The 13,612-nt window shown below is 39.9% G+C and overlaps 1 protein-coding gene across 6 annotated transcripts in view; it reads left to right on the forward strand.

Moving 5' to 3' along the window:
* RFTN1 (raftlin, lipid raft linker 1) overlaps positions 1 to 13,612 on the forward strand; it is a 98,275-nt gene that overhangs the window by 80,678 nt on the left and 3,985 nt on the right. For all 6 annotated transcript variants that reach the window (XM_067291530.1, XM_067291526.1, XM_067291531.1 and 3 more), the window contains 3 exons: positions 1,747 to 1,862; positions 10,820 to 10,923; positions 11,823 to 11,904. In XM_067291530.1, the coding sequence (XP_067147631.1) occupies positions 1,747 to 1,862; positions 10,820 to 10,923; positions 11,823 to 11,904 (302 nt within the window). The remainder of the gene's footprint in view (positions 1 to 1,746; positions 1,863 to 10,819; positions 10,924 to 11,822; positions 11,905 to 13,612) is intronic.

Raw genomic sequence — 13,612 nt, forward strand, 5'->3', positions numbered from 1 at the left:
GACTTGTCTAGAAGGAGGAGTGTATATCGAGGAGGAAAAGGGGAGAAGTGTGGAAGACACAGCAGCACATATGCTTTCTGGATGCTTGAGACCCCCGCAGAGTACTGTGACTCAAAAAAGTTGGGAAATGGCAGAATAGTTATTTGGCAGTCTGTCATCCTTCCTATGAGACATCAACAAAAAGCCATGCTTGTGTCTCAAGTTCTGCTGCTGGCCAGTAAGAGAAAGCTTTGCAAAGTATACGCTCTCTCCTATTACCTTGTCTGAGTTGAGCTGTGGGTGCAAGTCTTGTTACAGAGTGGCTGTCAAAGAAATGCTATATGAGTGTCTTGTACTACATACAGAATGATGTAGGTGAATAAAAAAAACAAGGAAAATTATTGATGCCTTGACATCAACAAATACAATCAATGCACTATCTTAGAAAAAAAAGTTTGTATCTCTATTTTTAACAATTTATTTGTTTGCAACTGCTCTAATAGTAAAAATAATAAGCTATAACATTTTAACAATAAATTTGCAGAAGAAAGCATAATCCGAGTTTTTCTTTTAAGGAATTGGTAACTGCTTTGATTTTTTTCTTAGATGTACGGCTGGAGGAGGTGATAAAAGAGAATTTTGGTTAACTTGCATTAAATAGATAAGACTGTCCTATCAGTTTAGGGATCTATAAGTTTGGTGTGTGTGGTTCCATTTCAGAATCATATATCATATCTTTGCAAGGAACATAGTTTTCCTAAAAATGAAAAAAAAAATTGTATAAAATACAACACTTAAGGGAATGAACAAGATCTTTATAATCAGTCATACATGCTAAATGTATTATTTAAATAGAAGGGAGGACTGAAAAAAATGCTTTTTGTAAATGTAATTGGAGTTCTCTGTGTTCGTAAAGGATACCATACTGCCTTTTTTACAATAGCGTTTAAAATATAAGTCAAATGTTCATTATTTGACTTTTTGTGTTGCACAGAAAAGTCAGTCAATTTTTTCAGTTATTCTGATTCTGTTCTGTCATGGAGCAGATAAATCTGAATACATGGAAGAGAGTTCTTGCATATGGGAGTGACTGCTGGTTATGGAGCGTATGGCTAAGATCGAGGAGAACTTGCTGCTCGAGTAATTTTAATAGTGTGCATAGTCTGAAGAAAGCCTGAACATGCTGGGTATCCAACTGAGAATAGAGAGCCACTAAACCAGCTGGTCAAAATGCTGTCATAAACTGATGAAATAGTTGTGAATGTGTCTTTTCCTTCACACCATTCAGATAGGCCAGATCTTCCCTAGTCCATGTAGACCGTGTAATTTTAATGGCAGATCCATACATAGTGCTCTGACTAGCGTGAATGAATGGCTGTAGTCATTATCGTGGGCGTATCATGGGTGAAGCCCTTGAAAAGTTGACGCAATGTATTATATATGTGTTTTTTAGCCCACAAAGCATGTGTATAACTTCAAGTAGGTGGGCAGTACTGCTGAATTGAGGCCTGAATTATTTCTGCCTGTACAAAGTGGAAGAGTTGTGCTTTTTGAGGGCAAACTCTGGAATGACACAGTAGACAGTGGCGGTTGCTCTTACTTAGAGGAATTAGTATCATCCATTTTATAGAGTTGGATTGTCAGAGGAAGGTCTATGCTTTTTTATTAGTGTGCCTGGAAGAACTTGTTATTAATAAATTCAAACGTCTCACTGCACATAGGGTATCTTCCATAAAGCTTACAAATAATAAGCCTGTGTTTTCACAGATTCTTTACATGGAACAATGGATGGAGTATTTCTCTTTGAAGATGTTGCTGCAGAAGACAGTAAAACCATGCAGGGCTATGACGCTATTGTTGTAGAACAGTGGACTGTACTGAAGGTATGTGTGCGTTTTTTCATATTTTTTTTCATAAATCAAAACCCAGCAAGATATTGAGGCAAATACTCACATACATATTTGTGCTTCAACAGTACTACATAGGCAATTGAGGTAAAGGGAAGGAACATAACCGTAATGTCAGTTAACTGCACTTTAGCTTTGTACAATTTTTTTTGATTTTGATACTCCCTCTGTGTTTTATTTCACAGGTGTTTGCAGGGGGGAGTGTGAGTGTTGGTGGGCAACAAAACCCAGGGCTGTCTGTCCTAAAAATACAGATGTCTGATAGAATAACTGTAAAGAGGATCTCCATTGGTTGTCAGGGCAACACGATCACACAAGTCACTCTAGTATAGCAGTTGTAAAGGGGAAGACCTTTTAGGCAGACTTAGCTGCAGTAGGAATGCACAAATAACTGCATTTGCTTCTCCCTGACCTCCTTCATGCTGAAAGAACAAATATGTTAATAGATCCCTATATGTTTGATCAGGTCATGGGTTTACATGGGTTTATGCATTTGCAGAATAATCAAGAGAAGGTAAAAAGTGTATAAAGAAACCATGCATGTAGCTGGCTTTTTCTACTGATATAAATGCACACTCAGATCAGTTGAAATACTGTTTAGATCATATTCATCAGTACAAATCTGCAGCACATTCGACACGCAGGTAGGTAATTAAAAAGTTGGGCTTTTGATCACAGGAAAAAAAAGATATCATTACCTAATTTTTAAAAGTTCTTTTTGGTATATTGTTTGACTACTGTGGTCTGCCAGAAATAAATGTTACTTATTTATAAAGGCAATGCCTAATCTTCCAGCTTGGAATATATTGTAAATGGTGTAAAATCCAAGGAAAGAATCCAGCTAGGCACAAACATGCAAAGGAGTGTCTTGCAGCAGGGTCCTTTCAAGTGTTAAAGCCTCGGTAGGTAGAGGTATGAAATTTTGCCCTTCTAAGATCAGGTGCCTCTCTTTTTGGGACATGACGGATGCATTACCCCACCAACCTGAAGGTGAAAGATTATGGAGAAGAAAAAGCCTGCTGAAGCGTCGGGGAACCCTTGCAAAGGCCTTTCCCATTTAGAGAGAGAGAAGAGCTAACATCTCTGTTTTTTTTCTCCGGAAATTTGAATAGCTGCCTGGCTATTGATGATAGGCAATAGGTAGCTAAAGTCATCAAAGGAGTGAAAGACATGCTGGAACCCGAGGGAATCTGTAGGCACTTGCCCAGTGTCCTGTCCAGAAGATAAAATTGCCTCTCTGTTAAACCCCCTTGGAATTCACCTTTATTTACTGTAAGTGTGGAATAATGAAGTGCCAGATGAAGAGACTGTAAAATGGGAGATATATAAAGAAGGAGACTGAGTTCAGTGATGACAGATCATGTCCTAAAGCCAGTAAGTGCTTTCTTTCTATGAGGGGTTAATTCAAAGCATTATCACAGAGATAATTTTGGAGCACTGGAATGTCTCACTAATCTGGACTTTCTCATTTTTTTCATATAGGCTAAGCTGTGATCTAGATTAACCTTTTCCAGTTGTCTGTCCTGTTTGTATGTTTTTGTTTGCACCAAAGTAGTGGAAGAAGCACTGATGGACATCACGGAATGAATTTGTATAATGGATCCCTGTTTTAAATTTGTATCAGATTTGATTATCTGGATGAGCTATAGTCTTGTTCAGATGTGGTCTGCGCTGAATGTAAATTTATTGTGCCGTTTCCCAATTAAGAAGAAGAGACAAACAAATGAAAAGAATCCCAGCCACGACAAAAGAAAAAGACAGACATATACCATGTATCAGTGCCACTGATAATAAAAAATAAACAACAGAACCTTTCTGAATGAAAAGGTGATGTTTTAGTGGTTAATCATGAAGGCAGAAGAGAGGGCTTGGCACACCTCTTAGCAGAGAAAGTGCTGCCTTTTTAATTGCTAAGGCTAATAGAGAAGACACACTGAAAGCTGCGATGCGCTGGGTATGTGTGTAAAATGTCAGTCTGTGAGGACGTAAAGCTTGCAGCTGTCACCATATGGGGTCCCACCAGGCAACCCACAGGATGTCATCACTCCCAGAAGCTTAACTCCTTCTTCTCAGGCAAAGTGGAGCTGTGGCATCCTCTGCAAATGACCAGAGGACTTCTACTGACAAAATGCTGCTCTCATCCCTATGACTTTAGCTCTAAAAATGTCAGGGCACATTATTTCCACTATGGCCTGTGAGATCTAGCATTAAAACTTCTTTGATGGTTTTAATTCTGCTTGTGTAGGCAAATGTGGGTAGACAGCTCTGATTAATCAAAGCCTGCCTGATTTCGCTCTCCCTAACTCTAGTCTGTCACCCACTACCCATGACAAAATAGCTAATATTGTCAGTAAAGTTGAGTGCCTTGACATTTATTTTAGATTTCTGCATTGTTCTTACTCTGAGTCTTCTCTGAAGATAGCTGAAAATACTGTTCCTTAATTTACAGGTATTTTCTTGTTGAACATCTTTAACTGGTGGTTCATTACTTTTTTGTTTTCTGCTATGCTATGTCTTTGGTGTAGTGACATGAATTAAAATCTCAAATATGTCACAAAGTTGTTGTTTCCCTGGCAGAATGGGTTGGGGTCAGTATCAGCTGTAGACACGGTAAACCTCTTACAGTGCAGCATATCAAAAGATTTAAAAAATGATCTCTGCTAAGCCTAGATTACGAGTTGTCTTAATGTAAACCTTTTAAAAAAAATCACTGGAAATGAGGGTTTAATTTGTCTGTAAATCTGATTTAGATCATATGTCAATTAAGCTACATTCTGTTGTCCCCAGCCAAAGGAGAGGGACATGACCAGGTCAGCAAAGGAGCTGATGGTGATGGGCACGAAATGCAGTTCTGTGAGTGACCCTCTCTACCACTCAAAGGGCATCTCTTGTCTGCGCATAATATTTAATATTTTGCCCCTTGTTGCTTTTTAAGAAAAGCTGAAAAAACCTACAGGAGGCTGTTGTCTAAACAGGCTTTTATAATGCTGGTTTCTTACTTTTATGTTAGGTAAGAAAGCAGTATATATATGTGTATGTTTGTCTACTGAACTCAGTAGACATATGCACTACATAGGATTAAAATGCACAGGCTATTCTTTCTTCGATTTTGCTGATAAATTTAGTAATAAAATCTAGCAGTATGAATTTGGAACTTTTCTGATACTTGCTTGTGGAGCTTGAAGCACTGATAGTCTAACAAAGCAAATATTTCTTCCATGCGAGCAAAGGGCACTCGAACTAAGCAACCAGAAAAGCACAGGATTTAAAACAATCTGAGTAAAAAAATCACTTCTTATCTGTCACGGTTTGCTTAGGTTTGTGACAGGATCACAGATAAGAATTCATTCTCCATTCACCCATAAAGCCTTTCAGGAAGAAAATGAGCATATCAGATCTGAACTTTCCATTTAAGAACAAGCTGAGAAAAAGCATCTCAGGCCTCTTCCACACTTTAGAGAGAACCAAAAAGGGCACAAATCAGAGTGGTAAGGCACCCTGGATCATACAGGTTCTCAGATAGCATTTTTCTATGGTTTTTTTCGAAAAACAGTTGATGGGCAAGCCGTGAATTCAATACTCAGCAAAAGATACAGTGCACAAGTGTTGGAGGAATTGGGAAACTAAAAATGCTTTTATTAAAAGAATATTTTATTTAAAATATTTTTATTTGGTTATTCAAAAAAATGCACTGATTGCTAGATCATATTTATTTCTTGTGCTCTGTGGCCAGGTATGTGGAATTGTCATGTGGGTGTTCCCTGTGCAATATTAAGTTTAACATATTTTATAAGGTGCTTCCATGCTTCCTTTGTGGAGGATGCACTGCGTCAGTATGTTCACCCTGTGGAGCTTTTGGTGCCTATCCTATGCTTTGCTAAAACCAAAACTGTATCCCTGCACAAATGTGCTTGTTTTGCAGGTGCAGGCAGTATCAGGAGCACTCAGAATTTTTTTCCACTTTATGCATATGCCAGGAAGTAAGATTTGCATCCACAAAAGTCACTGAGAGAAGTGGGCGTTGTGAGCACTGGGTATTTTTTTTGTTTTTTTTTATTTTAACCCTGCCATGTAGACAGATGTGAATGCTACTTGGCAGCATACATGTGTCTTGAAATTGTGGCATTTGGACACATTTGAATCTCCAGAGTTCTCAGAAAAACTGTCCTAACTGAATGCTACCCAGTATAGTCTTACAGCCTTATTGTGTTCTCAAAAATATTCCACAGAGCATGAACTCACGTATATTGAGTAATCATAAAAAAGCTAAATTAAACGTATGCAGAATAATGAGCAAAACCCTGGCTGTGGATTTATTTATTCTTTTTTTTTTTTTTTTTAGTTGGGTTTAACTTTTCACTAAGGTCCCGATCTGGTAGCTAATCTATGCCAGTGACCCATCTGCCGTCAAAAGCTGCTGGTTGTTTCTGAGCGCACAGGAGTCCTCCCACACGGATCTGTTATCAAGCTAGTGGGTTTCTCAGTGAGTGTGTGCTAACAAGCTTTTTAGGGTTATATATTAAAATTTAGGGGAAGGTCAATACTAGAGGAGCATGGTCCACCTTCTGTTACTGTAACACTTGTGAAACTTCTCTTTTGCTTACAATAAACATTTTTAATGGATCGATAATGTCATATAATTAACAGAAATGATTATGGAAGAAGTCCTAAAACGGAACAGAAGAATCATGCACAAATTTAGAGCATGTATTTGTTCTCCTTGTCTTCTGTATATTACTGCAAACACAAAACATTTGCAGCAGCTTTTACCAGCTCATTCTCATACAGCCCGTATGCATTTAATTTCTCTCTTTTTCTTTTCCCTCTTTTTCAAGAGGTTCAGGGTGAAAGTCTTGCCTTCACCACTTCTTCTTTCTCCCTTCAATGAACTAGGAAAAAAATTGTGACTTCGGTGGTGGTGGAGACTTGTAGACCAGTACTGTCCATTTTCCCCCGTGAGCAGTAGGTTGTGCTTGTAAAGTGTCTGTGTTTTTTAATTCCCATCCTCTTTGCCATCTGTACCTAGATCTTAGTACACAGTCTGTTAGGATTTGCCCTTAGAGGTTTTATTAAGACTTCTTTAATGGGATTCTCCATCTTCTATTCTTTGATCCACCTTGGAAGAAAATATTAAATGGAGACAATCCATAGCTGCCTTGTAGCTAAATCACACTCACTTAGCCCAGGAAGGAATGATTTCTAAAGAACTTTTTTCTGTCTCACAAGAGCTTAGTAACTGCCGTGTTTATTATCTCGCTGTGGTTAAAATTGCTGCAGTGGGGGGAAAAAAAGAAAAGAAAAATTGTTAATGCACTTGTTTGTGTGGCTTGCCCTAGATATTATCTTTATCCTTTTTTAATCATATTTTTTAGGTTTTTCTAATGAGTTAAAGCTACTGTGAGAGAAGAAAATGTTGAAAACAAACAGTAAAACTATAAATAAAATGAATTCTTTTCATGTGATACAAGTCAAGGAAAAAGACTAGCTCAATATGCTCTGGCTTCTTGACACTCAAGGTGTGATCAGAGATTACTTATCATCCACAGGAGAGTGGGAAGCAAGTTAATTAAAATTTTCCACCCTTTCACTGAATGAAATGTCTCCCAGTTTGATACACGTTATTATTTGAACACTTCTTTTTCAGCAGAGATCTGGCATGTACTTTCTACTCCTACTGATTTTCAAATCCTGATTTGTTAGCTAGAAAGAGCATTGCAGTTTCATCTTGTGAAACTGTATGTTTGAAATTATATTTCCATTGTCTCAAATAATAATAGATAAAATAATTCTAATGGTCTCCTGTATTAAATATAAAATAAACACAAAATGACTCCTTTCCTTCCCACCCAGCCCCCAGTGTATTGTTTGTTTAGATGTATTTTTGCTTTGGAAAGCATTTAATATGACACCAGTTCTCTGCCTAACTGTCCTGAAGGTCTGTACAGCTGTGCCTCCTGCTGCAACACAAATTCCAGTGGTGGGATAGGATTACTAGTGATGACTCTGGATGGGGAGAGATAATTAATTTTCCATGGTCTTAAAGCTGCAATTACCTATATTTGGAGGCGAGGAGCTTGAAGCCCACATGAATTCCACCCGTTTATTCAGGAGCAAGTCCTTTTTCTTGTCTGCCACCTTCAAGCACAGCTAGTTATTTGGAGCAGTTTGTCCCCCAGGGCAGGGAAGCGGTGCCGCGTCTGACTCTGCAGAAGCCGTGGGCAAAGTCAATCAGAGCTTGTCAAAGAGCATGGGGCGCTTGGAGGAGGTGTGGACCTCTGCATGATGTATGTGCTTTCTTCCTCCAAACAGGCCAACACGCAGATCGCGGTGTCGGGTAGCAGTACATACAGAAAATAAGAAGTCACCCTACAACTTTGCAGCACTCTTTCAGGAGATTTTTTTTCCCTTTCCAGATTTTTTTTTGATTTTCTTGAAGCTTAATTTACTTTAATCTTAAATTTGGTTTCAAATAACTGCATTTGCACCTGCTCTTTTCCATTCTGCACCATTGGGATGGTGAAATACAGCATCATCTGCTGCAGATGATGCTTAAAGCTGACAAGTCAGACAGGTCCAAAGCCAGCCCTGTCTTGCCGCCCACAGCCTGCGGGGACCGTGGACTGTGGTAGGAGTGACAGCGTGTCCCTGGAACAATTTGGCTTCTGCAGCAGCTAAATGAGCTGTGTGTGCTATAGATGTCCTCCCTCATCACCATAACATCACTCTGATTTTTGATGTTCGTTTTTTATCCTGATGTAACGAGAAGGTTCTCCTTGGTAATCACCAACCTCAGGCAATGAGTTTGAAATAGAAATCCTCTTTGCAACATGAGATGTTGCTTGGGGCACAAACAAGGTTTGCTATGCCTGTCTTTCCTGACCTGCTATGCTCACGCTCTGGGTATGAGTGAGCTGCTTCTGTTTTTTCCCCTACAAACACTGTTTGACAGAGAGAACGTTTTGGTCAGATGCTTTTGTGGGTCCTTCCCAGCACCTTGTGGCAGGGTTGCGATGGCAGATGCCATTCTTAATATTCCTAATGTTGCATATTTTCATCTTTATTTTTGGAGCACTTTTAAACGTAGAAGGCATTATTGACCAATTTGATAAATCTCAGCATGTTATTCATCTGTTTTCTTGAGACATTAGCTGCTAAAGGCATCTAGATGTGTCATCCTCTTGGCATTACCCTTGGATGCTCGTCTAAGAACTGGAAAGAGGGAGGAAATACCCATCTTACAGCAAGGAAAGGGTGGGAAAGGCAAGGAGGGAAATGGGGATCTGTGGAGACTCTGAACCTACCACAATCATGGCTTTGTGAGGAGCCCTGACAGCTTCAGAGGGAATGCATCAGAGGCCACTCAGTACTGCTCTCCTCTTGCAGGGCATCTCCCTCCTCTATGAGTAATACTGGTCTGTACATGGTGATGTTGTAAAGCAACCGTATCTCAATAAGCCCCTGAAAGTGTCTATACAGAAATCAGAAGCAAGGTTAGTTAGTGAGCTCTTGCATGCACTTTCTGGGGGAGATTTTTCCAAATAGTTTCCTTTTTAACAGGAGTGATACAGCTCTTTGAGCTATTTGCATTTGCAGTGAAGATCAGTTTTTTAATACATATAATCAGGCAATCATCCAGTTAGAAGATATCAAGTGACCTAAATTACTCTCATTAGAAGAAAAGAATAGTTGAGATTGGAAATCAGTAAAATACTTTGAAATACTACAGCCAGATTTGAATTAATTCTGATCAAATGACTGTTACTCAGAATAAGTGGATTTTTTGGAACTGCCCTGATTAACATTTACTGGGAAAACTATTGTACCTCACCCAGTTTTGAGAATAGGCAATTAAAATAACGTGCATGCTCATAAAACCTGTGTAAATGCCTGGGCTTTTTGGCAAATATAATTGTTATTCTAATGGTACGTATATAGTTATGTTTGTAGAGACTAGTAGTTACCATTTGCCCACTTTGTATTTATTAAAATTAAAAACTAGTAAATGTGCTCTGGTATGTATTTGTTAAATTAGTGGAAGTCTTGGCAATTAGCTACCTCGCTGGAGCAATCTGTTGAAATCACCAGTTGTTCTTTATGAGAGAATTACAGGGTTTGCTGTAGAGCAGGGAGAGAATTAGCAAGGCTCTTCTGTATAAAATCTATGGCTGATGCCAGATTTCTATGCTGAAAGACAACAGTTTTTGGTCTCGCCCACAGATTTCCTGATTCAGAATAGCAAGGAGGCGATGCTTATGTGTTTGTGGGTGATGGAAGGAACAGACCTGTACTAGACCTGTACTTATCTTCTCTCTGCTATTGCTGCCCGTTTTGCCCTTGAGCCACCACCGTGGAGTAACCTGATTAAGCTGAGCACCGAATTTACTCTCGCCTAGACAAATGCAGAATCCGGACTAGGCAATGTTGCCTTTTTTTTTTTTAACTACTCAAATATCTTTTTGCTTGGAAGGAGATAGATAGATAGTTGTTTTTTGCTTCTGCTATTTAGTCCCACTGGAAGTTGCCGGGGTCACTTTGTGCAGGGGAGCGCTGATAAAGTGGAAAGGTTTAGTCCTATTTAGGTCTGGGGTCACCTAAAGCTATATCGATATGGAACTATAGGGAGGCAGGATTCAGGCAGTATAAAAAAAAAACCAAAAAACCATGTTTACTGTTTTAAACAAACCAGGTCAACAGTTTGGGATGAACGGCTGATCAAGTCTTTTGTCTCGTGTTTTTCAGTGTTTTCCTTCCTGCTTAGCTGAACATACAAAACAACCCACTTCAGTGCAAAAACGCCTCTCTCCCTGCCAGAAAACCCACATACGTTTTTTTCTTCCTTTTTTTCTTTTTTTTCTTTTTTCTTTTTTAAGTCAAACTGAATGTCACACGCCGAGCGATAATGCTAATTGCTGGTTTTTCCTTCCTTTCCCAAGGGAGCTGAGGTGCAGACGGATTACATGCCACTGCTGAACTCGCTGGCGGCCTACGGCTGGCAGCTCACCTGCGTGCTTCCCACCCCCGTCGTGAAGACCACCAGGTAGGCGGGCGCTGCCACAGCCACCAGCACCGCGCTGCTCCATGCCGTGTCCCTGCTCCGCAGCACCAGGCGCCCCGGCACCCGGGGCCGGCGCGCTGTGTGTGGGCTGGTTATTTCTTTGGTCAGGAATATATTTATATATACATTAATATAATCAGTCCTGATTTTTTATCTTAAAAAAATAAAAATGTGCCTCATTCTCCAAGAGATCTAGGGGAAGACTGATGCTGCCCATAAAAATGCAAAATGCAGAAAGGCCATCTGAGCTGGGGGAAAACCAGTATTCAGGTTTTTCATATATGTCTCAATATAGCAGTGAATGGAAAATCATCATTCTGGTTTATAAGGCCAGTCTCTTAAAGGTGCATATCTTTCCCTCCCGCTCGTGGCCTTCCATAGCCCATTTATAACATCAGTGACACGGGCTGGGTTGACAGTGCAGAAGGGCCCCCAGTCTCCGTGCTGGCGGCATTTGCTGGTGCCTCCTGCCTTGCTCTGCTGCGCTGGGGCTCACGCAGCCCGTGGCAGCTCTGTGCCCTGCAGGGAGCAAACGCACCTCGGCCACCGAGCCTGTGCTACGCACGTGCACCGTGGAGCTAAGGTTTCTCGCTCTTTGTTTGAAACGGTTTATTCTGTGTTTACACACTAATGCTAAAACATTCAGCAAAAATGCGTCGCAGGCTGACCTGTGTATTTTAGATCTGTCAGGATAAATAGCTGATTTTTCCCCCTCAAAATACCAGGCTGCTTAAAGACACTGGGGACAGGCAGTGTTGAGGTCACTGTTCATTTTATTCTTCTTTGACCTGTAGAAATAAATGACTGAGATGGATTTGGGGCTTTGAATGACTGCATGTGGATTTAATCATTCTCAGGAGTCTGCATTTGTTTCTTTTCAGGGAGGGGAATTTATCCACTAAGCAAATTGTTTTTCTTCAGAGACCTTCTTTGCCCCAGAAAGCAAAGAAGAAGGAATCTAAGGTAAATAACCTTGTCTACCTGCTTTGTTTTTTGTTGGCAGTATTTTAATATTTTAAATGATTTCCCAAGGAAGTAAAAATGGCCTGTTCAACATTTCTGTGATACAGGAGCTTGGCAAAACAGTAGCAAGACACAATGAATTGAATGGTTCAAACGAAAGAAACAGAACATGCTCAAGTGACGTGGAAGTTGTTATATTTCAGTCTCTGCTGAACTCGTGTCAGCAGAAGAGACATAGATTTATCTTTGCAGCTCTGCCCTAAACCTTCGTATGTGACCTAAAATCCTCTGCCCGTATTCACTGCCTGCAAGGTGGAAACAGCACTGTTGTCTCTCGCCCGTTGCCTGTCTTTTACATTTAGACTGTGATCTCTTTCTAGCTACACGTGTAGATGAAGCCTAGCACAGTGCAAGCCTGATCTTTGCTGGTGTTTCTAGCTATTGCTTGAATGTTAATGAATTCTGCTAGAATTTAACCAAAAGAGTGTCTGCACCTAGCTAAGTTAGCTGGGAAGGCAGCTGACAGTCCCTGGCCCATGTGTGGGGATGCAGGTCTGTATTCCCATCTCCCTGCTTAAATGCGTAGTTGTGGGAACCGCAGCCCAAACCTGTCGTGCTGTATGGCTGCGGAGGAAATACAAGGACTGTTTAAACTGAAAATGGGAAAGTGCTGAGCTTCCCATCACGTCTGAATTTGCCTTGCCCTTTCAGTATGCACGGGAATGATCAGAAAGGCAAGTGAAGTATGGAAAAAGGTCCCAAAAAAAAGCCCTGCAGAGGCTGGACTTGTGCAAGGTGTTGGAGCTGCATTTTTGGTCCAAAGCTCAAGAAAAACGAGGCATATTGATTATAGTTATGTAAAGGTTTATAAGACTTCTTCAACAACTGTAAATGGTTGTTATAAGTCACTTAAAAGATGCCAACCCTAGCATTTGGTTAAGTTACTGACTATTCTGCACATACAGCATCACAGGTTCTCAGATCTATTGGTCTGGGCGTTTAGTAACTTTTAATACAGCATGTTTAAAACGGTTATAGATAAAAACTTGGGGAAGGGAAATACATTGATAAGATTAAAAGGAAATTGTAGTGCTGGAAACTGATCCATCCTATCAATGAGTTCCAACCAACTGCTGCTCATGTTAGCCAGATAAGCAGAAAAGAAAACATGCAAGGAGTTGTAAAATTTCTTTTGCTTTTTTATAAGACAGAAGTATTATTATTGCAGTTTCCAGCCAGTGATGAGGTAGTCATGTTCATTGACTTTATACCAATATGATGCTTATTTCAGGAGAAACTAGCTGTATACATTTTTGTGAGATACAATGTGTACACCTGTATATGTATACATATATATGTATGCATGCACATGCAGACACACACAGAGTCTCCTCATTACATTCAGGGCCCTGATCTTACCTTCTATCAAAGAGAGCTTTGAATTAAAGAGGAGTTGTGGGTGTTCAGCACTTCTGAAAATCAGAGGGAAATATTCAGGGGTCTGAATTTTAAACAGCTGAGCTGTAAAATTGAGATATCATCTTTCACTTAAATATTTTTAAAATTAGAGAAAGGGGAAAGTTATCTTCCTCTAAATAAAAACAAGAATCTTGTGAAAGCCAGTTTCTACATATTAGTGGGATTTTTTTTTTTTTTTTTACATTAAGTTCTGTCTAGCAGAAGGAAAGAGCGTTGCTCCATCATTGCA

The sequence above is a fragment of the Apteryx mantelli genome, chromosome 2 (genome assembly GCF_036417845.1).
Source record: "Apteryx mantelli isolate bAptMan1 chromosome 2, bAptMan1.hap1, whole genome shotgun sequence".
In the NCBI taxonomy this organism is placed as follows: Eukaryota; Metazoa; Chordata; class Aves; order Apterygiformes; family Apterygidae; genus Apteryx; species Apteryx mantelli.